This window comes from Notolepis coatsorum (assembly GCF_963971535.1).
Source record: "Notolepis coatsorum genome assembly, chromosome: 1".
Lineage (NCBI taxonomy): Eukaryota > Metazoa > Chordata > Actinopteri > Aulopiformes > Paralepididae > Notolepis > Notolepis coatsorum.
The window spans coordinates 277,535,630-277,561,408 of NC_140165.1; the positions used below are offsets into that span (position 1 = coordinate 277,535,630).

The window sequence follows — 25,779 nt, forward strand, 5'->3', positions numbered from 1 at the left end:
GTATTTTCAATGGACACATTTGTAAATCGTCTAGTTTAAAACAAATAAAGCATGGACATTGGCATGGATGTACCTTTCTGTGTGTATTCATCCACAATCTATAGCTCAGCATGAAACAATTAGCAATTAATCGTAAAATAATTACGTTGCATTTTATTTCAACCAAAAATGCTTAAACAATAATGTTAGTGATAGAAGGGAACTCATTTTGTGCAAAAATGGAAAGCTTGCCAATGTTCATGAGGCAGAATTATTACAATAGCCGATAATACATTTTCCCATTGATGAATCCCTATACGGGTGGACCGCGCGGGCGGTCCAAAGTGACGTCAGACTACACCTCCCTATTGACTTTGCATTAGTTTAGTGGCCAATATCAACATCATTGGTAAGTACGAAATGATGAACTTACTCTTACTTACTTACTTAAAGTTGATCCTCCAGGTGCTCTCACTTGTGGTTTTCTGTCTGTGTAAGTCTTGTTTTCACGGTAAGGGTTCACATTATTCTGTGTATCCACACATACAGTAAGGCCATGCCCATGATCCGGATATGAAGATACATATGAACATCTTATCCTGACAAGGATCTCAGCTGGGATATCAGGTAGTCTCTGTGATATTATAGGCATACAGAAGTACTAACCTCTAGGTTGAACTCGTTGCTGGTGTAGCGTCCATTGAGTTCGGAGCAGGTGAGGCGAAACCTCCTCTCGCTGAACTGTCCCGGGCGCCAGCTGTGATAACGCACCTGTCTGATCACCTGCTCGTAGTTGGACATGGAGTCCACACCTGGATGGGGGGGGGGGGGGGGGGTTGCTATGGTTACCAGATGTCGATAAAGCCAGCAAGGGGGGGGACTCTAATCACCTTATACGTCCCTCCCACTTCTGCTGTCATCTCTTTATTTTTTGTAGCCGAACTTCACGATAAAGATGCTAGGTAGCGTGGATATTCCTGACACCAAATAAATAATACATCTACACTGAAGAGTTTATCGCTGGCCACTAGGGGGCAGCGTCTCATTAGTATTGCCGACCGGCATAGCTGGGCGGCCATTTTGTTTCACGGACATTCGTGCATTCTGCATCGGTTGGACGTGTTCATTCACTCATTCATGTGAGTCTGTTTATTTCACTATTAAGTGTTTACATGCATTATATAGCGATATATATATTTATTAGTGCTGTCAATAGATACAAAATTATTAACCAATTAATCTCACAATTGTCTGTAATTAACCTAGATTAATCTTAGATTAAAAATAGCATTTTTCTACTTAAGACCGAAGCTTGTAACAGATATAGAGTAAAATCATGGAATTAATGTAAAATCAACACAAAGAAAGTATATTTAGATTCAAAGACTATTTTAATAGCTTTCTTTGAATAGTTTCTCTCCTGTGAAATACAAATGTTCAACAAAACCATCAACATTGACTCAGCTAGACCTCTTTCTTATATCCGCGGCGCTAAGATTGAAGATTTTTCACTCCATAGATTAATCTAGATTAATTTATTTTAATGCTTTAAATAATTTAAATTAATCTCAAATTAAAGCATTAATTTTGACAGCCCTAATATTTATGTATAACTATATTGTTGCCATGCATTGATGTTGGTGTTACTTTGTCAGTTTATGTCGCTGTCCTTGTTCTATTGCAGGGTGTCCTCATCCTTGTCATTAAATACTAAAACTGACATAGAGGAGTGTATTTCTTCATGATGACACCATGGTCGTTGTTGGATGCCCTGCCCCCGGCTGCGCTTCCGTATCTGAAGATGTGTCTGAAGCACTCGTCATTGCTCTATTGACTATTCATGGATTTACCCACCAGCATGCAGCGCCTGTCATGGCCGCGCCGGCCCAGGCCCCAGCCACTCACGGCCCGAGACTCGATCAGCCCAAAGTTGACGTGGGCGTGTCAATAGAGGAATGGAACGTGTTCATCCGTCGTTGGAGCGTCTTTCGCGCCGGCTCAGGCATAGGGGATGTCCAGGCCCTTTTCCAGTTGTTTCAGTGCGCTGGGCCTGTACTTGGGGACAGCCTGTTGAAAGCCGTTCCCGACGCCGCTTCCGGACCCTTGCCAGACCTAATCGCCGCCATGCGTTCTCTAGCTGTCATCCCAGTCACTACATGTGTCCTGCGCACCGGGCTACTTCAGTTACTTCAGTTACTGCGCGGACAAGACATTCCGCGCATTCGCTGCCAGAGTGCGGGGTAAAGCAGAGACATGCGCATATAATGCGGTATGCGAGTGCGGTAAGGACGTGGACTATACTGACGACATTATCCGTGATGTCCTACTCAATGGCATTTATGACTCAGACATACGCCGCGAGACGCTAGGGACACCTGACGTCCTGGTTAAGCCAGTTAACGACGTAATTGCACTCGTCGAGAACAAAGAGATCAAGTCAAGTCAAGTCAAGTCAAGAGTTTTATTTGTCACGGCATACAAGTATACAATGAAATGCGGGTGGTCTTGCCCGCAACGATGTGCAATACAGTGGTACAACATATAATAGAATCCAATAAAAACAACATTGTGCAATAAACAGGTAACAGGTAACATGGTGTGACATCTCGGTATCTGTACATAAAAAATATTTACAGAGCATATAGGACATGCTAGGTAGCTTTGGTAGTGCAATACACTGTTACTGTTGTTATACTAATTTAAAGTGGCCTTTCCTTTTGGCCATAAGTGGGTGTGTGCGGCATGAGTGTGTGCCCGCTCATGTTAAAGTGTTAAAGTGGCTGCTAGTGTGTGAGCGTGCACAGCGTGCGTGTCGTGTGTGTGCTCATGTGTGCTTGTGTGTGGATAGTTCAGTGTTCTGTGGCACTCAATGTTCATTGTTCAAGGCTCTGATGGCCTGGGGGAAGAAGCTGAGCCTAAGCCTCTCTGTCCTAGTAGCTGGGGTTTGCAGGCGTCTGCCTGACCTCAGCAGCTGGAACAGGCTGTTATTGGGGTGGTGGGGGTCTTTCATTATTCTGCACTGTCTGCAGGCTCTGGATTTGCACCTCTTGTTGTATAGAACCTGCAGGGGAGGTAGTGCCATACCCGTGGTACGCTCGGCTGAGCGCACCACTCTCTGTAGGGCCTTCTTGTCCTGTGCCGTGCTGTTTCCATACCAGGCAGTGATGTTTCCGGTCAAGATGCTCTCTACAGCTCCTGAGTAGAAGGACTGGAGTATCTTCCCCAATACTCTGAACTTCCTTAACTGTCTCAGGTGGTAGAGGCGCTGCTTCGCCTTCTTTACTACTGTGTCTATGTGTGTTGTCCATGTCAGATCCTCTGAGATGTGGACCCCCAGGTACTTAAAGCTGCTCACCCTGTCCACGGTAGCCCCGTTAATCATCAGTGGTGTGTGTGTCTCCTGCTGTCCTCTCCTATAATCCACGATCAGCTCCTTGGTTTTACCAATGTTCAGGAGCAGGCTGTTGTCCTGGCACCAGCGTTCCAGTACCTCAACCTCCTCCCGGTAGGCCTTCTCGTCGTTGTCCACTGTGTCGTCTGCGAACTTCACTATGGAGTTGGAGCTGAACTTGGCCACACAGTCGTGTGTGTATAGTGAGTACAGCAGGGGGCTCAGAACACAGCCCTGGGGGGACCCGATGCTCAGGGTGATGGTGTTGGAGGTCTGACCCCCCACCCTGACCGCCTGGGGTCTCTCACTCAGAAAGTCCAGTACCCAGGCGCTCAGGGCGGAGCTCAGACCCAGCCCGATCAGCTTGTCCACCAGTCTGGTGGGGACAATGGTGTTGAACGCTGAGCTGTAGTCAATGAACAACAGTCTCACATAGCCCCCCTTCTGACAGTCCAGGTGAGAGAGGGTGCTGTGCAGTACTTGGGAGACCGCATCGTCAGTGGACCTGTTTGGCCTGTATGCAAATTGCATAGGGTCCATATCGCTGGGGAGGGAGGCACAAATGTGATCCTTGACCAGCCTCTCGAAACATTTCATGGCCACAGAGGTGAGTGCCACCGGTCTGTAGTCATTGAGACCTGCTGGGGAGGGTTTCTTTGGTACCGGGATAATGATAGACATCTTGAAGCAGGCAGGGACCACTGACTCCTTCAGGGATCGATTAAATATGGTGGTGAACACAGGGGCTAGCTGGTTAGCACAGGACTTGAGTATGCGTCCTGTTATTCCATCTGGGCCAGCCGCCTTCCTGGTGTTCACCTGCATAAATGCTCTTCTCACACTGTGTACCGTCAATGAGAGAGCGTCCCCGCGTCCCCGCGGATGCCCCCCCCCCCTCCACAACAGCCGGCGCACCAGTGACGTCACTAGCCGTTGGGCTAGCAGTGCCACTGTTTGCACCAAACCGTGCGTAGAAGGTGTTGAGCTGGTCCGCAAGGGAGGCGTCGTCGCTCCCCATTGAGGGGGCACTGACTTTGTAGTCAGTTATAGCCCTCAGTCCTTGCCATAAGCCTCTTGTGTCATTCTGTGCCATTTGTGCCTCCATCTTGTCAGCATACGTCCTCTTAGCAGTTTTAACAGCCTTGCGCAGAGTGTAGACTGTTGTCTTGTACTCTTCCATGTTTCCTGACTCTCTGCCCAGGTTATAAGCAGTGGTGCGAGAGTTCAGGGCTGCTCTGATAGTACTGTCCACCCATGGTTTCTGGTTTGGGAACACCGTCGCCTTCTTTGTGGGGACAATACTATCAGCCAGCGTTGTTATGAATGACACCACAGCGTCTGTGAACTCGCTGACGTCACTGGTGCTCCTCTCGAACATTCCCCAGTCGGCGACGTCTAGTGCGTCCTGAAGCGTGGCCTCTGATTGGTCGTCCCATTTTTTTACCTCACGTGACACGACGGCGTCACGTGATCTCTGTTTGTAAGCGGGGACCAGCAAGATGGCGGCATGATCCGACGTGTTCGTTGCTCCCGCTAATGGTGGGGCCGGTACAGCCTTGTATCCGGCTCTGAACGGGTTGTAGCAGTGGTCGAGTGTATTTCCTCCCCTTGTGGAGCAGACGATGTGCTGAAAGAAAGACGGCATGACTTTTTTCAGATTCGCCTGATTGAAATCCCCGGCTACAATCATGGCTGCGTCTGGGTGCTTGATTTGGTGGGTGTTCAGGTGGTCGTGTAGTTCCGCTAGCGCCATGCCGATGTTCGCCTGGGGGGGGGATGTACACTGCAGTCATGATCACTGCAGTGAACTCGCGTGGAAGATGGAACGGGCGACATTGGATCGTGAGGTGTTCCATGTCGGGAGAGCATGAACGGGAGAGTATCTTCACCTCCCCGGGGCTAGTCCAGCCGTTGTTGGTCATCAGGCAGAGACCCCCGCCAATGCTTTTCCCGGAGGCTTCTGTACGGTCCGCTCTGAAGATGGTGAAGGAGTTGGAGGGAGAGATGCTGTGATCCGGAGTCACTGATTTCAGCCAGGTCTCCGTGAAACACAGGATATTGCAGTCCTTCATCTCTCGCTGGAATCGGACCCGCGCTCGTAGATCATCCATCTTACTCTCTAGCGAACGTGCATTCGCCAGGAAGATAGATGGAATAGCCGGACGGTAAGCAGATCTTCTTAGTCTTAATCTGATCCCGCTCCTCTTCCCCCTGTGTTTCTTCTTTGTCTTACGGCCGTCTCCCGCGTCTTTGTCTCTTCTGATCTCCATTGGCCATTCTTGGCATGATAAAGTGTCTCTAAACTCCTCTTTGAGTCCGGAGTTTAGGTCAATAAGTGACTGGCGGTCGTATGACGTCCCCGCCAGTGATGCTTCGATAAAAAAAGTAGTAAAAACAAACATAATAACTAAAAATGTGCACATTCGTTGCTGAGCAAAACCCACGGCGACTGACTCGGGTCGCGCCATGATCGGATGGCCCGTAATGCTCTCCCGTCGACCTCCCTGTCGGCCATGTCATCATTCCGTCACCTGAAGACAACTCCACAGACGAGCCCCGCCCCAGGCCCTGCGGACGGGGCTAAACGAGCCTCGTGCCCGAAATGTAAAAGCTTCTTTAACGTCTTCACAGAGGGGCCTCGCGGGTGCAATCCCAAGCCTCACCAGGTGTGCATCGACTGCTATAGGGCCCGCCGGTGACAGAGGCGTAAACAGCCGTCATCCGATGGTCAACAGGCCGCCATGGGGTCGGAGCTGATCTCCCAGGTCTCGTCGGTGCAATCTGGAGCCCGCCCTGGCCGACATCGCAGGAGCCATCGCAGACGCCGTGCCCCTACGTCACACGGCTGTGTCAACAGGCCTGCGCCTATCAGACTCGAGCACCACATCTTCTCCAAGGGAGAATGGAGACGAGCTAGGCTGAGAGACCACCCCAGAGCATTAATCACTGTGCTGCTTTACTCCCGCAGCTGGGGTGAAGGGATGAACAGGATGCCACTCAGTTGCAAAAAGCTTTTAATTCTTCCTCCAACAGGTTACAAACCTTGAAACAAGACACACATTCAATCAATAACTACCACAATACTACTATCATTCTTAAAACAAATCGCTTACACACATCCACTCACCGGTTCTCAATCGTCTCCCTTCGCTGCTGTCAAATTCCCCGCGACTTCCTGTATACAGTTTCACTGACACCACGTGACGTATCTCGACCAATTACAGCCCACTACTCGCTACATCCCTGGATCACATGTGAAATGACTACATCTCCATTCACAACTTTAATCAAGCATACAGTGCCTCCATACATCCGAAAAATGAAAACATAATTACAATCATAGCTCAACTACCACTAAACATTCACATAAATGCACAGCATAAAAAACACCACAAAACATTACTTATTTACACACAGACTAAAGTGCACCTAAACTCCACCACCACAATAGAAAGCTGCACACCTCCCACTTGGTATCCTGGTCTTTAGACCCAAGGAGACCACAACAAATAACCGCTCTCCTTTGGCGGTGGAATCTTCGGATCAACCTTCTCATGGGGTGCTGTTATTGCTCTTCTACAGGTAAGAGCACCACGAGTCTTCGGACGTCTCTGCTGAGGACAATAGAGAGTCTATGATCGCTGCTGATCTTCTCCGGACGCTTGCCCGAGGCCACTGGACAGCTGGGGCACGTTCTCACTTCGACATCACGGACGACCCCATTCACGTCAGGGGCCACCTCCACAACCCGGCCCAGTCTGAACTGACCCCTTAGCGCGTTCTGATCGGCAAGCCAAACAAGATCTCCGACTGCCACATTGCGAGCCTTACTATGCCACTTAGGCCTGATAAACAAGCCTGGTCCAGCAAGCTGGCTCCACCGCTGCCAGAACTTGTTTACTTCAGTCTGGACTGCTCTCAATCTCACAAATGGGTAGCCCTGGAACTCGTAGCTCCGTGAGTCCCCTGTGGGTCCAGCCCTCCCCAGTAGCAGGGTGTTGGGGGTGATCACCTCTACCGCGTCATCTTGGACCTGGAGTCTGGCGCCGATCGGTCTCTCATTCGATAAGTTGGCTGCCATGTAGAGCATAGTTTGGAACTCTAGTCCTGTGAGGTCCCCGCCACCTCCCACATTACTCAGCGCTTGCTTGAGAATGCGGACTGCTGCTTCCGCCGCACCATTCCTGTGAGGTGAGTCGGCTGGGTGGAACACCCAGATCCACTCGGTTCCTTGTCTGGCAGCCTTTCCCCTTACTTCATCCTTGTCGAGACTTTCTAGGAAAACATAGAGTTCCTTCAGTGCAGGCCGAGCTCCAACAAAGTTTGTGCCCCGGTCTGACCAGATTTTCTTCGGGTGTCCTCTGAGCGCTGTGAATCTCTGGTAAGTGCCCATGAAGCTCTCTGTGGACAGTCCCTCCACCATATCGGCGTGCATAGCTCTAGAAGCCATACAAGAGAACACCACACCCCAGACTTTCATCCTAGACCTCTTCTTTACCACATCCCTGACCATGTATGGGCCAAACAGATCCAGAGTTGTAAACTCAAATGGGGCAGCCGGCTCAGTCCGCTCAGAGGGAAGGTCAGCCATAACCTGCTGGCACATCTTTGCTCTGGTCTTCCGGCAGGAGACGCAACAGTCCCCAACCTTCCTTGCAACCCGCTGAGCCTGAACCACCCAAGCCTTCCTCCTCATCCGCAACATAGTACCAGCGACTCCCTCATGGTTGGTTTCATGAGACTCTCGCGCCACGAGGGTGCTGACCCAAGCTCTATAGGGAACCAGAGGCACTCCTGACTCCCCCGCTGCCCGGGCCCTTCCAAAGCACATCAGAAGCCCTGACACCTCCTCCCTGACTACCACGAGCCTGTTCAGTGTTGACTCAGGGAATGCTACCCCTTTTTGAGCTGCCAAACAAAGTTCTCGGAAAGCGGCCCCAAGCTCCCATGCGTCGAGGACAGGCTTGCCCTCTTTCTCTTTTGAGTGCTTGGCCTCCCACTCTGCTCTCTCTATGGCTCTTCCTCGGATTAGCCACTTGTTCACCGCTCGGCGGACCCAGCTGATCACTCCACAGAGCTTGGTCAAGCTGCTGAACTTCTCAGGTTTGACGAGATTGACGATGGCTGCCCCCCAGAGCTTTTCCTCGCTTCCGGACTCGCTAGAGGGCTCTTTTTCTCCTTTCTTAGAGAGCCCGGGAGCCTTGTCCGCCTCGTTCGGAGATTTCTCGGACGAACTTGACGCCTTTTTCAGCTGGGCTCGAGTAAGAACCGCTGTGAACGCCCTCCTCTGGAGCCTACACACAGCCTCTCTGGTGTTAGCCGCTACCTCTGCCGCGGACTTCATGGGCCACTCTTCCACAGGCCTTATTAGAAACTCGGGTCCCTTTTGCCACTTGGAACCTTTATCCAGGTCTTCCGGGGGACATCCTCGAGTGACAAGGTCAGCGACATTCAGATCCCCTGGGATCCACCACCAGTCGGCTACTGGCCCTGCCTTCTGAATCTCCCCAACCCTGTTCGCAAAGAACGTCTGATACCCGTAACTCTCCCTCTGAATTGCTCCCAGTATAGTTTGGCTGTCTACAAAGTGAAACCACTTCTCTACCTCCAGACGGCCTTGCCTCTCCCAGAACCCTTTCAATCTGGCTGCAAAGACTGCACCACAGATCTCTGCTTTGATTACATCACCCTTCTGGTCAAGGGGTGTCAGCTTGGCCTTCGACTCGACGAGACGAGTGTCCACCCCTGCTGATGTCTCCCACCTCAGATACAGGACAGCTCCGAAAGCATCATCACTTCCATCAGAAAATGTCACACCCCACGGCCTCCCTCTCCATCCGGAAGGAGTGAGGCTTCTCTCAAAACCAACTTGACGAAGTCGACTGTACTCCTCAAAGAGCTTGATAGCTTCTGTTCGGAGGTCTGCTGGAAGAGGATGGTCCCACGTGTCTTTCTTCGAGCCCCCTCCCCCAGCCACCTGGAAAGCTCTCCTCACCAGAATGGCCCCTTTCTCTTTGACCGGGGTAGCAAGCCCGATAGGGTCATAGAGCCCTGCCACCTGACTCAGGAGCTCCCTTCTGGTCAGAGGATCTGGCGTCTGCTCTCTGACCTCCCCCTCAAGAAGGTCAACCCCTGTCCTCATCTTCTGCTTTCTTTTGGAGAAATTTATCGAGACCATCAGGAAGAGCCTGTCACTATCAACATAGTAGCCAACGCCGAGGGCCTTGTTGTCTTCCTGCCCTAGCTGGTTGGGCAACACCAGGGTTTGGAGCGCCATATTCGGAGTCTCAATAGATTGCTTGGGCTGACTTCTTTCACGCCTCCCACTTTGACCGGACCGAACCCATGGCTTGAGAGAAAAGCCTCCAGCGGTGAGGATCTCTTCCACTCCTCTCGTGATCTTGTCCAGCTTCCCTCGGTCATTGTGGGATGTGAGGATATCGTCCACATAGCTGTCCTCCTCAAGGACCCTCCTCTCCTCATCCATATGAGAGAACTTGGGAAGCCTCGCCGTTTCCCTCATAGCCAGCTGTGCTATGCACCCAGCTGGCCTGTCTCCGATGTTGACCCGAGTGATGGCGAAATCTTTGATCTCTTCCTCTGGTGAGTCCCTCCAGAGGAACCGATGAAGGTGGACCTCTCTTTCATTTAACCACACAGAATTATACATCTTTCTAATATCTCCTATGGCCGCATGCTCTCCTGTCCTGAACCTGAGCAGGACCGCCCGGATGGGATTTAGAACATCTGGACCCTTCAGCAGAATGCTGTTCATACTTGTCCCTTTGAACTCCTGGCTGCTGTTCCAGACAAGGCGCACTGGCGTAGTGACAGAATGTGGGTTTGGTGCGATTAGATGACTCACGTACCAAACAGGCCCTCTCCAACTGCTGATCATGTTCTTCTCCAACTCGATGGCTGCTCCTCTTTCCACCATCTCATGAACTTGTGCTGTATTCGCCGTTCTCCATAATGGGTCCTTCATGAGGCGCTTTTCGGTCCTCAGGAACGTCGCTTCCACCACCTTCCTGTTGTATGGAAGCGAAACAGGATCTTCTGTCCAGGGGTATCCTGCATCCCAGTGAGGTGAGTTGCTATGGTTGTCAGTGGTCACATAGGACAGACCTTCTTTGATCTTTTCTAGTTCCCTTTCTTCTACTAGAGTCATCTCCTTTCCCCCTGGCTGGCAAGTCCCGCACCGACATCCCCCGCACTTTGGCTCGCAGGCGGCTCCGATGCTATCCCACCTCCACCATTCAAGAACTTCTTTGCTGGTCGTGGCTGTGTTTCTGACCTCCTTACTTTCTTGCTCCGGGCCCTGAGCCCCTTTTCTGGTGTTTACCAGCTCACAGGAGATCTCCTCCACCTTGACTGCCTTTGTTCTCATAGAACGTGCAAAATGAGTCCTCGAGTTGTGAATTGACATCTCCATCTCCTCAAACAGATCAGGGTGCGCTCCCCCCACAGTCTTCCCTAGTGGGCCGTCCCACAGCACCAGGTCTCCCACTCTTTTCATCCGCTGTGGAGCAAGCCGACCCTCCCGGTGGCTGATCAAGAGCTCGATCTTCTCTGGCCGGACCAGCTCCTCCGTCTTGACCTCTGGGAAGAACTTTTGAAGCTGCTTTGGGCTAACGACCTTGCCTGCTCGGGCGATTTCATTCAGGCCATAACAGACTATCTGGTGGGGACTCCACATGTCCTCTGAAATGCGCATCCTGACCTTGAGCAGGTACCTTTCAGTCTCGACTCTCACCTTCATTCCTCCAACCCCATGCACGACCAACGTTATTTTCTCCCCTCTCAGTCTGAGTCTTTCGGCAGCTTGGTGGGTTATGTAGTTAGTGTCGGACGCGAGGTCTACCAGGGTCCCAATAGTTTGCCCTCCGTTTGTCGTGACCTCCATGATCATCATAAGCACAGGATGCTCCCTCAGGCCAATCTCTTCAAGGAGACTACCACTCCAAGTGTTTGTACTCATTGACACCGTTGTTTGGTTGGTGAATGCCTTTATAATCTGGTCTGCTGCTTCGGGGGAGATATTAGCAAGCGCCTTCTGTTGTTCATCTGAGAGCGTTCCCGCGTTTGCGCCACTTGTTTCCACCCTTTGCCTTCCCCTTTTCCTCTCATCTCCTCTCTGCCCCCCTTCCGCAGAGCACATGAGGTAGTGGTGGTCGGAGGTCTCTCCCTTTTGGCAGCACCTTTTCCTGCAGAGGAACCTGTCGCTGCATTCTCCATCCTCATGATGGGATGCCAAACATCTCTGGCAGGCTTCATTCTTTTCGACAATGTCTCTCTTCTCAGCCAGACTGAGCGCTTTGAACTTTTTACAGAAGAAAATCCTGCCTCCGTGTTTCTCATCCCCACACACGCTGCATTCTTCTCCAGCCGCACCCTTTCCTGTGGCCCTTGTGAACGCCTTCCACTCTGGCTTGCTTGGCTTCTCGAATACCTCCGAGGGTCTTAGCTGCACCAATGCCTCAAGGACTACTTCTTCGTTTTTTAGAAATTTTAGGAGAGCGTCAAAGTGGCCTTCAGGGGTGACATTATTCACAGGTGCAGCTTTGAAGGTGAGCCAGCTCCTCAGCTCACATTCAGGCAGCTTGCTCTCAATAGATTTGATAATAAGTGGATTCTTTATAGCATCAATGCTCCCCAAGTCTGTCAGGTCAGTAAGGGCCTTCTCAACAGCTTGGATGAGCTCTATTGTTTTCCTCGGCTGGTTACCTTTTGCCACCGGCAACTTCTCCAACTCTTCAATTATTTGAATAGCGATGGTGGTCTTATTCCCGAACCGGTTTTCAAGGACCCTAAACATGTCATGAGCTGTGTCGTAGCTTGAGAGCCTAACGCCACTGACGACTCTCTCCTCCACACTGTCTAGGAGCTGGAATTTCTTCACTTCGGCTGACCCAGATGGATCTCCCTGTCGCTGGAGGTTTTCCCAGTCTCTTCGCCAACGGTGAAAGTCTCGCATGCAACCGTTGAATTTTGGTAGTTTTATTGGCTGGAGCCGAACTCTTGGTGAGGCTGATGCTTGCGAGCCTCCTGCTCCCAGGTTCGCCAGGCTAGCACTCTGTGCTTCCTCCCATGCTTTCCGCTGCCCCTTGGCCAGCTCGGCACGCTCTTCTGCGGCGGCCTCTGCCATTTCCAACTGAATCCCAGCTGCCTTTTCTCTGGCCTCTGCGGCCCTCTCCTCAGACCCAGCGCTAACTTCGGCTGCCTTAAGCCTGGTCTCGGCGGCTCTTCTTTCAGCCTCAGCGCCTCCCTTTTCAGCTTCTGCGATGTCAGAGGTGGCCTTTTGCCTGATTTCAATGGCTCTATCAGCCTGCTCTTTCTGGACCCTGCCGAAATCAACTACCCACCTTTGCCAGAGGTCAATTCTCTTGTCCTCCAGCATTTGCAGCTTCTTACTAACCTCGCACGCAGCGCCTTCAGGGATCCACCCTTCCCAGACAGCTAGCAGACTTCCTGCCTTGGTGATGAGAGATTCCACGAGTGTGACTTGTTCTTTACCATTTTCATAGGTGATTGTTTCCAGGTTAACTTCTCCCGCACCTTCATAGCTTCTTTCTGCCCGTCCAATGGCTGCTTTTAGCTCGGTCTCTGCATATTTTGACCAAAGGTTGGAATGGATTGCCTGCTTCACCTCTTTTAATGTTGTATCACACTCTATGGTTACCCTCTCCAAGTCTGCTTTGGCTTTATCATCCACAGCCTCCATGTCGCCTGCTTCATCAATCAGACAGGCCTCACAAACATAATTAGCTGCATGAAGCCTTTCTGCGTCCTCAGAAAGGGATTTCCACTCACTTTTCAATTCCTCTCGCAGCATAGTTGGCGCCATTCGCAAAATGCTGTTGGCTTTTCTTGTGAAAGCTGCCTTCACTTTGGCCCTCTCTTTCTTTAATTGATCCATTTTTATTTATTTTTATTTATTTATTATTTATTTGACCATAAAATAAATAATTGTAATGATAAATAACCCAATAAAATAATAACCTAATTGAGCGTACCCGTAACTCCTTATCTACCTTGTGTCTTCCGCCCTCTCTAGCTGCCTAAACTAGCTCAGAAGCTTCTTCCCTGACTATCCTAACCTAACTAGTCTTCAGCGGCGTTACCAGGCTCACCAGAGGTCCCCCCAGGGATACCGCCCAAAAATGGAAAACAATACAAATAAACAAAGTGGAGTAGGTTTCACCTTCTCCCGCCGGCTTGCTACCCGGGTACACTCAAACTAAGCTAAAGGTCTTGACATTAGAGGGCTACTAAATCATCTATACCTAAATAATATAATTGGCACCATCACAGGGCTAGTAATGAGCTATAGTTTTTTATCTTTAGCTGCCTTCATGTTTGTCCACGTTAGTGTTGGTATGCTATTTGATAGTTACTTTCAGTAGCTTGGCATTACTCCTGATCGCATTTGACGTTAGCACTGACATCTGTCAAACACCGTTTTCATTCATTCACTGATTTAGCTGCGTTGCTTCTTGTATTTAGCATTTGAACCAGGTGAACGTTCCTGCTCGCTGACCCGTATGGCCTGATGCGCGAGTTATTTCATTTACAACGACACAGGAGTACCTCATATCCCTCGGTTGTTTTGTCCTTATCTGACGGCGCGTTCAGCCACTCTTCTGCCGCCGCCCGCGGTTTGTAACTGTGCTGCTTTACTCCCGCAGCTGGGGTGAAGGGATGAACAGGATGCCACTCAGTTGCAAAAAGCTTTTAATTCTTCCTCCAACAGGTTACAAACCTTGAAACAAGACACACATTCAATCAATAACTACCACAATACTACTATCATTCTTAAAACAAATCGCTTACACACATCCACTCACCGGTTCTCAATCGTCTCCCTTCGCTGCTGTCAAATTCCCCGCGACTTCCTGTATACAGTTTCACTGACACCACGTGACGTATCTCGACCAATTACAGCCCACTACTCGCTACATCCCTGGATCACATGTGAAATGACTACATCTCCATTCACAACTTTAATCAAGCATACAGTGCCTCCATACATCCGAAAAATGAAAACATAATTACAATCATAGCTCAACTACCACTAAACATTCACATAAATGCACAGCATAAAAAACACCACAAAACATTACTTATTTACACACAGACTAAAGTGCACCTAAACTCCACCACCACAATAGAAAGCTGCACAATCACTATCTCGGTGGACATGCCAGTCGGACTGAGAGATGGCACCAGCAACCGGGGCTCGGATATCTGCTGTCGCAGACACTGGCGCGAAGTCGGACCTTTGGTCTCTGGAGGAGTTCCTGGCCTGCGGTTTCATGCAGGATGACCTGCGACCCGTCAGCCTCAGCCTGTCGGCCGATAACCGCTCCCCTATAGCCATTGAGGGAGTGTTCTTCGCTAGGCTCTCAACGACCCGCAGCGGTAGTGGTGTTACATCCTGCCGTTCCATGGTATACATGAGCAGCTCAGTCCGGGCCATGTACCTCTCCTACGAGTCATTGCTCAACCTCTGCCTCTTGCCCATGAACTTCCCATCGGATGACGTTGCAGGGGGGCCCAGGGACAGGCGTAGCCCTGACACGGCTGACACGCCAGACCAGCCCTTATCCGTCAATGCTACGAGGTCAACCAACAGCGGCTGCGTAGAGCCAGGTGACCCCCATGACGCCCAGTGCTCATGTCCTCAGTGTGCGGTCCCCCCGCCTTAGACAAGACCTGCTTGTGTCCTTTTACCGCTGCTCCGTGAAAAGCATCCTCACCTACTGCATCAACGTGTGGTTCCTCAGCTGCACAGCCGCAGAGAGGAAGGCGCTCCAGAGGGTCGTCAACTTGGCCCAAAATATCATTGGATGCCCTCTCCCCTCCCTGGAAGAACTTTACAACTCCCACTGTTTTAAGAAGGCAGTCAAAATACTTAAGGACCCACACCACCATGGCAACAAACACCTCATACGGCTGCGCTCGGGCAGGTGTTTCAGCGTCATGCCCACCCGGACTAACAGACTGAAGTTTAGTTTTTATCCCAGGGACACACACACAACACTAAGGGATAGTGCAATTATCTTTTATACCCCCCTGTTTATGTTTATGTTATGTCTATTATGCCTTACTCTTGTTTTTATATTTAATACTGTGTTTAGGACTGTGTTTTTATGATCTAGGACTGTGTTATGGCTAGCACCTAGGGCTGCATTTAAAATTTCATTGTAACATTGTAACAATGACAATAAAGATCATTCCATTCTATTCTATTCTATTCTACACTGGCAGCGGAGGGTCCATGACGACCTCCTGCGGGATGAAGCCCTTGGGGTCATTGAATGCGTGCTATACGGCGAGCCAGTTACGTGGTGCCATCGTATGGTAGTCACTCGGAAGCACGACGGTTCCCCCCGCAGGACCATGGACTTCTCACCCCTCAACAAGTTCAACGTGAGACCTTCGCCACTGAGTCCCCGTTCCACCTCGCACACCGCGTCCCGAAGGGCACCTGGAAAACTGTCATGGACGCCTAGAACGGCTATCACAGTGTGCCCTGCGTGAGTCGGATCGTCACCTCACTACCATCATCACACCCTTCGGCCATTGGCGCTACACCAGGGCACCACTAGGTTTCCTGTCATCAGGGGATGGCTACAACCGCCGTTTTGAGCGTAAGGAACGTTGTGTGGATGACACTGTCCACTATGACAGGGGTTCCCAAAGTTTTCCGGCCGCAACCCCGAAATATCGGTGTCAGAGAGCCGCAACCCCCAATATTATAGGAGGTAAAAAAAAATATATATATATAAAAAAAATATATATATATATATATATATATATATATTTTAATTTTTTTTAATTTTTATATAAATGGAAATGTATGGTTGAAACATGCAAACGTTCAAACGCACACACACTAATAAGCATTGGAGGCTTTTAACCAGGGCCGGACTGGGGAAATCATTCAGGCCAGGAAATATAGTGCGAAATATAGCCCCAGTCAGGCCACTTTTTAAGCGGGCATCTCGGGGTCCCCCACCAGGACATTTTTTGTTACAAAGACTTTATTTCCTGCATTCTGGTGCAGGACTTTTTTTATTTGTACCCTTTAAATGCCAGTGTTTGTGATGGCATCACAAATTATTGTTAAAAAACAGGCTAGCATATGTATGATTAGCAACAACACTGCTTTTGATGGATTTTCTGTTTTTTTGTAATGTCAGATTGAAAATAATACAATCTTTTATTCAACTTCAGCCCTGATCACCCTCGCGGGTTTGCATTTCCTGTCCCCTGCAGAGCAGCGTTATGCGGCTGTCGAAGGAGAGGCCCTGGCTGTGGCCTGGGGTCTGGAACAGACGCAGTACTTCATGCAAGGGTCCGACAACCTCGTTGTGGTCACTGACCATAAGCCATTGGTAAAGATCTTTTGCGACCGTACGCTGGATGAGATAACAAACTTGCGTCTGTTTAGACTCAAGCAGCGCACCCTCCCATGGCGCTTCGACATTGTGCACCTGCCTGGCAAGAGCAACTCTGCCGCTGATGCTACTTCAAAGCATCCTTCTCCCTCGGGCTCAGCGAACGGCCTCTCACTGCCGAGCGTGCCTGACGCCGTGGAGTCGGCACTCATGGCCTCCATCCGCAACGATGCACGGGAGCTCGGAGCTGTCTATTGGCCCCTCCTCGCACGGGAGACAGCAGCTGACGAATGCCTCAGCCACCTCATCGAGCAGGAGGGTAGGATTGACGTGAATGACCCTGCCCTGGCGAGTCTGTCATCGGTCTGTGAGTCCGTCAACACACAGGATGGCGTCCTGCTCTATCGGGACCGCGTCATGGTTCCCCCATCCCGCCGTGAGAGAGTCCTTCCATGCCGTCCTTCAAAGCGAGCCACACTGAGGACTTCCTCATCTTATGGCACGTCAAACACCGTGTGTTAGCTTTCCGCACTCGAACGGGAGGGCGGAAGTTGCGGTGAAGACTGCTAAGCTCCTCCTGATGTCCAACACCGGCCCGACGGGCGGCCTTGATCAGGACCGCTTCCTGCGTGCTATGTTGCAGTTGCGCAACACACCTGACCCCAACTGCAACCTCCTGCCAGCGCAGATCATCTTCGGCCGCCCCCTTCGAGGTTCGCTCTTCTTCGTCAACCACCTCGAGAAATTCTTGAACCCACATATCCGTCTGCTGTGGCGTGAAGCATGGGCGGCAAAGGAGGACGCCCTTCGGACCCGGATGTCCCGCACCACTGAGTCTTGGGGGACTCACTTGAGACCGCTCCGCCCATTGGCACTCGGCGAGAGAGTATTCCTCCAGCTCATGGGTGGTGGTGGAGTCACTAGGCCATGATCAGTATCGGGTTAGGGTTGACGGATCGGGACATCTGACATTGCGCAACCGGCGGTTCCTCCGTGCTTACACACCAGCCACACCCTGCGCCCATCAGCAGTCGGCTGCGCCGTCGCCACCGCCCACAGCCCTGGGACGTCAGCCCCCACCTGTCCACCCGGGCTGGGTGATGCCCCAGGGGATTGCTCAGCAGACGACTGATGGACCCCACAAAACAGCTATGGGCGCCTCCCCACCGGCGCCTGCTGATGAGGCAACCTCTGACCTCGGGGCCCAGGATGACCCTGTTCCTGCGGCTTATAGCAAGTGTTAAGTTTTTCAAGTTCAAGTTCAAGTTTCTTTAATAGTTGTCATACAGAAGTACAGAATACTTTTATACAAAATGCTTCTTACTGTTACGCTCCAGAGACTGTGCTAGATAAGATAAGTATGAAATAAAATAGTATAGCATGTAAAATAGAAGTAAAAATAGAGGTCACAGTGTTCAGTATAGACATATGTACAATGTTCGATGCAGAATAGAAGTAACTGAGTTACCATACAATATACAATATACTATGCAATGTACTAATATACAATACTATATAGTGCAAAGCAGAAATTGGATGAGGTACAATTTAGGTACAATTTACAGTAAGGTGTACGAGTTGTAGTGCAAATCCTTTACCAATAAATATAAAGTGTGTTTAGGTGATCTAAAGTGTGGAGAGTGGGTCCTGCAGTGTGTGGTTTGTTTAAAGTGAGTGTGTGCATGTGGGTGTGTGTGCTGTGTGCATTTGATGGTTGTTTCATAGTGTTTATTGTTCGTTGAGCAGCCTGATGGTCATTAAATACTAAAACTGACATAGAGGAGTGTATTTCTTCATGATGACACCATGGTCGTTGTTGGATGCCCTGCCCCCGGCTGCGCTTCCGTATCTGAAGACGTGTCTGAAGCACTCGTCATTGCTCTGCAATTCGAAACTGGCCACCGTAAATGCCCAAAACCCCCACCACCTCCTAATAGACAGTCTCCTCCCCACCGCATGTATATATTCCCTCCCCGCTGTATGTATATCTCTCTCCCACCCACCCACCCCCTCCTAATGTACAGTCCCCTCCCCATCATATGTATATACTCTGTCAGGATCTAGGGGTAACAGTACTGTATATTTGAATACCGTTTATATCACAAATGTATCAATACTGAATACCTATATACATTTACATTTACATTTAGTCATTTAGCTGACGCTTTTATCCAAAGCGACTTACAAGTTCTGTACGACAAGCCATCAGGAAGAGCACAACTCTATCAGCTGAGTAACAATGTTCATCAAAGTGTTGAGTGCTACAGTGTAGGTTAGTTTATTAGGACAAGTGCATGACAGTATGGTTAGTTAGGGTTAGATATATGTCCCTATGCCATAAATGTCATGTATGTTGTGAGGTAAGGTAAGGTAATTTATTTATATAGCACGTTTAAAAGCACAAGAGCCAACCAAAGTGCTGTACAGTCAAAGCTTAAAATCAATGTCCTAATATAAAATACACAAATACAAAAATACAAAAAGGCACAGCAGGACAAGACAGTACATTCAGAGAGTAGGACAGTAGGACAACACACGAATAGGGGAATACAAAGTACAGTAGCACAGAGGGGACAGAGGAGCATAAGAAGAGATACAAGAGGGAGGGGGCAGGATAAAATTACATGGGAGTGTGTGAGTGTGTATGTCATAAATGTCTATATGAATTGAAAATGGGGGACCCTGATGGAAACAAGACAAACGTCTTTCTCAGGTCTGCATCCCCTTAACAATTGTGTGTATTGAGCCGTACTGTATTGTACCCATTCTGCAATCTGTTAAATAAAGTTTTCATTCATTCATTCACTCTATTGACTATTCATGGGTTTACCCACCAGCACGCAGCGCCTGTCATGGCCGCGCCGGCCCAGGCCCCAGCCACTCACGGCCCGAGACTCGATCAGCCCAAAGTTGACATGGGCGTGTCAATAGAGGAATGGAACGTGTTCATCCGTCGTTGGAATGTCTTTCGCGCCGGCTCAGGCATAGGGGATGCCCAGGCCGCCTATAGCTTATTCCCAGCGGAAGAGTGCTGCCGAGTGCTTCCGCGTTTTCCCTGATTGGCTGCGACACGCCCCGCGGCAGCGCGGCAGCTGCAGAGCGGAGCGGCAGAGCTTGCGGCATTATGTAGCCGTAATCCCAGATGTTTTTCATTTGACGCTTAGCTCAACTGGCAGCGCTGCGGTTCTGCGGTCCTGCGGTCTGTTGGTGACAAGTTCGAATCCCTTCAATTTTTTTTTTTTTTTTGTTTTTAGCGTGCATTCTTTCGCCGGTTAAGTTTAGGCATGTTAACTTTAAGCATTAAGGTTAGAAGGGTTAAGTTTAGGCGCTGTTAAGGAGCTGGTTAAGGTTAGAAGGGTTAAGTTTAGGCGCTGTTAAGGAGCTGGTTAAGGTTAGAGTTTGTCTTAGAGAATGGCAATATTCTTTCGGAGTTGGTTATGGTTAAGGTTAAGGTTAGGCATGGTTAAGGTTAAGGTTAAGGTTAGGCATTGTTTCGGAGTTGGTTAAGGTTAGAAGGGTTAAGTTTAGGCGCTGTTAAGGAGCTGGTTAAGGTTAGAGTTTGTCTTAGAGAATGGCAATAGACAGCCTATTTCCGCGCTGCAGCGCGAGGCAATATACAGCCTATTTCCGCGCTGCAGCTCTCTCGCGCTGCCGTGGTCACATGGGCGTCATGGCCAATCAGAGAAAACGCGGAAGCACGCGACGCACTCTTCCGCTGGGAATAAGCTACACGCGCCCAGGCCCCTTTCCAGTTGTTTCAGTGCGCTGGGCCTGTACTTGGGGACAGCCTGTTGAAAGCCGTTCCCGACGCCGCTTCCAGACCCTTGCCAGACCTAATCGCCGCCATGCGTTCTCTAGCTGTCATCCCAGTCACTACATGTGTCCTGCGCACCGGGCTACTTCAGTTACTTCAGTTACTGCGCGGACAAGACATTCCGCGCATTCGCTGCCAGAGTGCGGGGTAAAGCAGAGACATGCGCATATAATGCGGTATGCGAGTGCGGTAAGGACGTGGACTATACTGACGACGTTATCCGTGATGTCCTACTCAATGGCATTTATGACTCAGACATACGCTGCGAGACTCTAGGGACACCTGACGTCCTGGTTAAGCCAGTTAACGACGTAATTGCACTCGTCGAGAACAAAGAGATGGCCCGTAATCAGGGCTGTACGTTAACTTTTTTTGCACATAGCACTGGTGCTACAGAGGTTGATAGTTTTGTAGCACAGGCCAAAATATTGCAGCACAAGTATAAAACGTGTTATATTTGTAACAGTCACAAATGTGCCTATTGTATTTGTGTTATTTAGTTGCAGTGCCATGTTTGGCTGTCATTTAGTATATCGCCATGTGTTATTATTACTATGATACTCTCATATGCTATTTTCAATTAATATCATAAACAACATAAGGAATATTAGCATAATTTTGAGTGGACTGAAGGAATGAGTCAGCGTTAATAGTTTTAAATGCAAATAATTTATTGAAACATAGAAGTGGGGTCGGTTGGGACACACACACACACAATGGGGGACCCTGATGTAAACAAGACAAACGTCTTTCTCTGGTCTGCATCCCCTTAACAATTGTGTGTATTGAGCCGTACTGTACTGTACCCATTCTGCAATCTGTTAAATAAAGTTTTCATTCATTCATTCACACACACTGTTTCAACTCACCACCCCCGCATCATATTGTAGTCTAGTCTGTCTTCAAACTTCCACTCCTCTCGAAACTTGTTTATATTTGAATATCAACATTATCTGTCCATCCTCAGTTTACTATAATATACTCCTGTCCTGAGTCCTGACTAGTGACTTCATCGTCTTTCCAAACGCACGCACGCACACACACAGGGAAGGGGAGAGAGTGCCCCCCCATTTCCCTTTCCCCAGTCCACACTGTGTCTGCTGGCTCTGCACCTCTGCCTCTGATCAGGATTAGCTTGTTAGCTTGCTAACGTTGTAGTGATTGTAATGGTACATAAACGTTAATTTCGGGCGATGTGCGCATAAAGGAATGGCGACGGTGCAAAGCATGTAGATGCATTTGACCCGTTGCGAGAAAAAAAAAACACCACGGACTTATTTCGGGACGTGTAGGCGCACTGCTGTGTTAACGCAGCAGTGCGCACCAACCGACCAACGCGCTGCTCCTTGCAGAAGCACGGATAGGGCGGATATGACTCGTCGAGTTGTCACAAGAGTTTTTTCAAAATAAGAGTATCATATGCACCTGAACGTTGCTAGCTTTCGGAGCCTAGCTGGAGCTGCGCGTGGGCAGAAATGAGACCCGCTACAGGATTTTCAAAATAAGAGTATCTATATGAACCGAATCCCTATCGCACCAGTGCTATTGAAGTAAATCCATCCATCGCACAGACCGCTGTTGCTGTAGCACGTGCGATATATATATAGCAGCTCAGTCCGGGCCATGTACCTCTCCTACGAGTCATTGCTCAACCTCTGCCTCTTGCCCATGAACTTCCCATCGGATGACGTTGCAGGGGGGCCCAGGGACAGGCGTAGCCCTGACACGGCTGACACGCCAGACCAGCCCTTATCCGTCAATGCTACGAGGTCAACCAACAGCGGCTGCGTAGAGCCAGGTGACCCCCATGACGCCCAGTGCTCATGTCCTCAGTGTGCGGTCCCCCCGCCTTAGACAAGACCTGCTTGTGTCCTTTTACCGCTGCTCCGTGAAAAGCATCCTCACCTACTGCATCAACGTGTGGTTCCTCAGCTGCACAGCCGCAGAGAGGAAGGCGCTCCAGAGGGTCGTCAACTTGGCCCAAAATATCATTGGATGCCCTCTCCCCTCCCTGGAAGAACTTTACAACTCCCACTGTTTTAAGAAGGCAGTCAAAATACTTAAGGACCCACACCACCATGGCAACAAACACCTCATACGGCTGCGCTCGGGCAGGTGTTTCAGCGTCATGCCCACCCGGACTAACAGACTGAAGTTTAGTTTTTATCCCAGGGACACACACACAACACTAAGGGATAGTGCAATTATCTTTTATACCCCCCTGTTTATGTTTATGTTATGTCTATTATGCCTTACTCTTGTTTTTATATTTAATACTGTGTTTAGGACTGTGTTTTTATGATCTAGGACTGTGTTACGGCTAGCACCTAGGGCTGCATTTAAAATTTCATTGTAACATTGTAACAATGACAATAAAGATCATTCCATTCTATTCTATTCTATTCTACACTGGCAGCGGAGGGTCCATGACGACCTCCTGCGGGATGAAGCCCTTGGGGTCATTGAATGCGTGCTATACGGCGAGCCAGTTACGTGGTGCCATCGTATGGTAGTCACTCGGAAGCACGACGGTTCCCCCCGCAGGACCATGGACTTCTCACCCCTCAACAAGTTCAACGTGAGACCTTCGCCACTGAGTCCCCGTTCCACCTCGCACACCGCGTCCCGAAGGGCACCTGGAAAACTGTCATGGACGCCTAGAACGGCTATCACAGTGTGCCCTGCGTGAGTCGGATCGTCACCTCACTACCATCATCACACCCTTCGGCCATTGGCGCTACACCAGGGCACCACTAGGTTTCCTGTCATCAGGGGATGGCTACAACCGCCGTTTTGAGCGTAAGGAACGTTGTGTGGATGACACTGTCCACTATGACAGGGGTTCCCAAAGTTTTCCGGCCGCAACCCCGAAATATCGGTGTCAGAGAGCCGCAACCCCCAATATTATAGGAGGTAAAAAAATATATATATATATAAAAAAAAATATATATATATATATATATATATATATATTTAAATTTTTTTTAATTTTTATATAAATGGAAATGTATGGTTGAAACATGCAAACGTTCAAACGCACACACACTAATAAGCATTGGAGGCTTTTAACCAGGGCCGGACTGGGGAAATCATTCAGGCCAGGAAATATAGTGCGAAATATAGCCCCAGTCAGGCCACTTTTTAAGCGGGCATCTCGGGGTCCCCCACCAGGACATTTTTTGTTACAAAGACTTTATTTCCTGCATTCTGGTGCAGGACTTTTTTTATTTGTACCCTTTAAATGCCAGTGTTTGTGATGGCATCACAAATTATTGTTAAAAAACAGGCTAGCATATGTATGATTAGCAACAACACTGCTTTTGATGGATTTTCTGTTTTTTTGTAATGTCAGATTGAAAATAATACAATCTTTTATTCAACTTCAGCCCTGATCACCCTCGCGGGTTTGCATTTCCTGTCCCCTGCAGAGCAGCGTTATGCGGCTGTCGAAGGAGAGGCCCTGGCTGTGGCCTGGGGTCTGGAACAGACGCAGTACTTCATGCAAGGGTCCGACAACCTCGTTGTGGTCACTGACCATAAGCCATTGGTAAAGATCTTTTGCGACCGTACGCTGGATGAGATAACAAACTTGCGTCTGTTTAGACTCAAGCAGCGCACCCTCCCATGGCGCTTCGACATTGTGCACCTGCCTGGCAAGAGCAACTCTGCCGCTGATGCTACTTCAAAGCATCCTTCTCCCTCGGGCTCAGCGAACGGCCTCTCACTGCCGAGCGTGCCTGACGCCGTGGAGTCGGCACTCATGGCCTCCATCCGCAACGATGCACGGGAGCTCGGAGCTGTCTATTGGCCCCTCCTCGCACGGGAGACAGCAGCTGACGAATGCCTCAGCCACCTCATCGAGCAGGAGGGTAGGATTGACGTGAATGACCCTGCCCTGGCGAGTCTGTCATCGGTCTGTGAGTCCGTCAACACACAGGATGGCGTCCTGCTCTATCGGGACCGCGTCATGGTTCCCCCATCCCGCCGTGAGAGAGTCCTTCCATGCCGTCCTTCAAAGCGAGCCACACTGAGGACTTCCTCATCTTATGGCACGTCAAACACCGTGTGTTAGCTTTCCGCACTCGAACGGGAGGGCGGAAGTTGCGGTGAAGACTGCTAAGCTCCTCCTGATGTCCAACACCGGCCCGACGGGCGGCCTTGATCAGGACCGCTTCCTGCGTGCTATGTTGCAGTTGCGCAACACACCTGACCCCAACTGCAACCTCCTGCCAGCGCAGATCATCTTCGGCCGCCCCCTTCGAGGTTCGCTCTTCTTCGTCAACCACCTCGAGAAATTCTTGAACCCACATATCCGTCTGCTGTGGCGTGAAGCATGGGCGGCAAAGGAGGACGCCCTTCGGACCCGGATGTCCCGCACCACTGAGTCTTGGGGGACTCACTTGAGACCGCTCCGCCCATTGGCACTCGGCGAGAGAGTATTCCTCCAGCTCATGGGTGGTGGTGGAGTCACTAGGCCATGATCAGTATCGGGTTAGGGTTGACGGATCGGGACATCTGACATTGCGCAACCGGCGGTTCCTCCGTGCTTACACACCAGCCACACCCTGCGCCCATCAGCAGTCGGCTGCGCCGTCGCCACCGCCCACAGCCCTGGGACGTCAGCCCCCACCTGTCCACCCGGGCTGGGTGATGCCCCAGGGGATTGCTCAGCAGACGACTGATGGACCCCACAAAACAGCTATGGGCGCCTCCCCACCGGCGCCTGCTGATGAGGCAACCTCTGACCTCGGGGCCCAGGATGACCCTGTTCCTGCGGCTTATAGCAAGTGTTAAGTTTTTCAAGTTCAAGTTCAAGTTTCTTTAATAGTTGTCATACAGAAGTACAGAATACTTTTATACAAAATGCTTCTTACTGTTACGCTCCAGAGACTGTGCTAGATAAGATAAGTATGAAATAAAATAGTATAGCATGTAAAATAGAAGTAAAAATAGAGGTCACAGTGTTCAGTATAGACATATGTACAATGTTCGATGCAGAATAGAAGTAACTGAGTTACCATACAATATACAATACTATGCAATGTACTAATATACAATACTATATAGTGCAAAGCAGAAATGGGATGAGGTACAATTTAGGTACAATTTACAGTAAGGTGTACGAGTTGTAGTGCAAATCCTTTACCAATAAATATAAAGTGTGTTTAGGTGATCTAAAGTGTGGAGAGTGGGTG

General features: G+C 49.8%; 1 protein-coding gene across 1 annotated transcript in view; it reads right to left on the reverse strand.

The window, feature by feature from the left end:
* LOC311224981 (calsyntenin-2-like) overlaps positions 1–25,779 on the reverse strand; it is a gene marked incomplete at both ends in the record, with an annotated part of 513,638 nt that overhangs the window by 31,743 nt on the left and 456,116 nt on the right. The window contains one exon of the mRNA XM_084310155.1: positions 646–791. Within this exon, the coding sequence (XP_084166281.1) occupies positions 646–791 (146 nt within the window). The remainder of the gene's footprint in view (positions 1–645; positions 792–25,779) is intronic.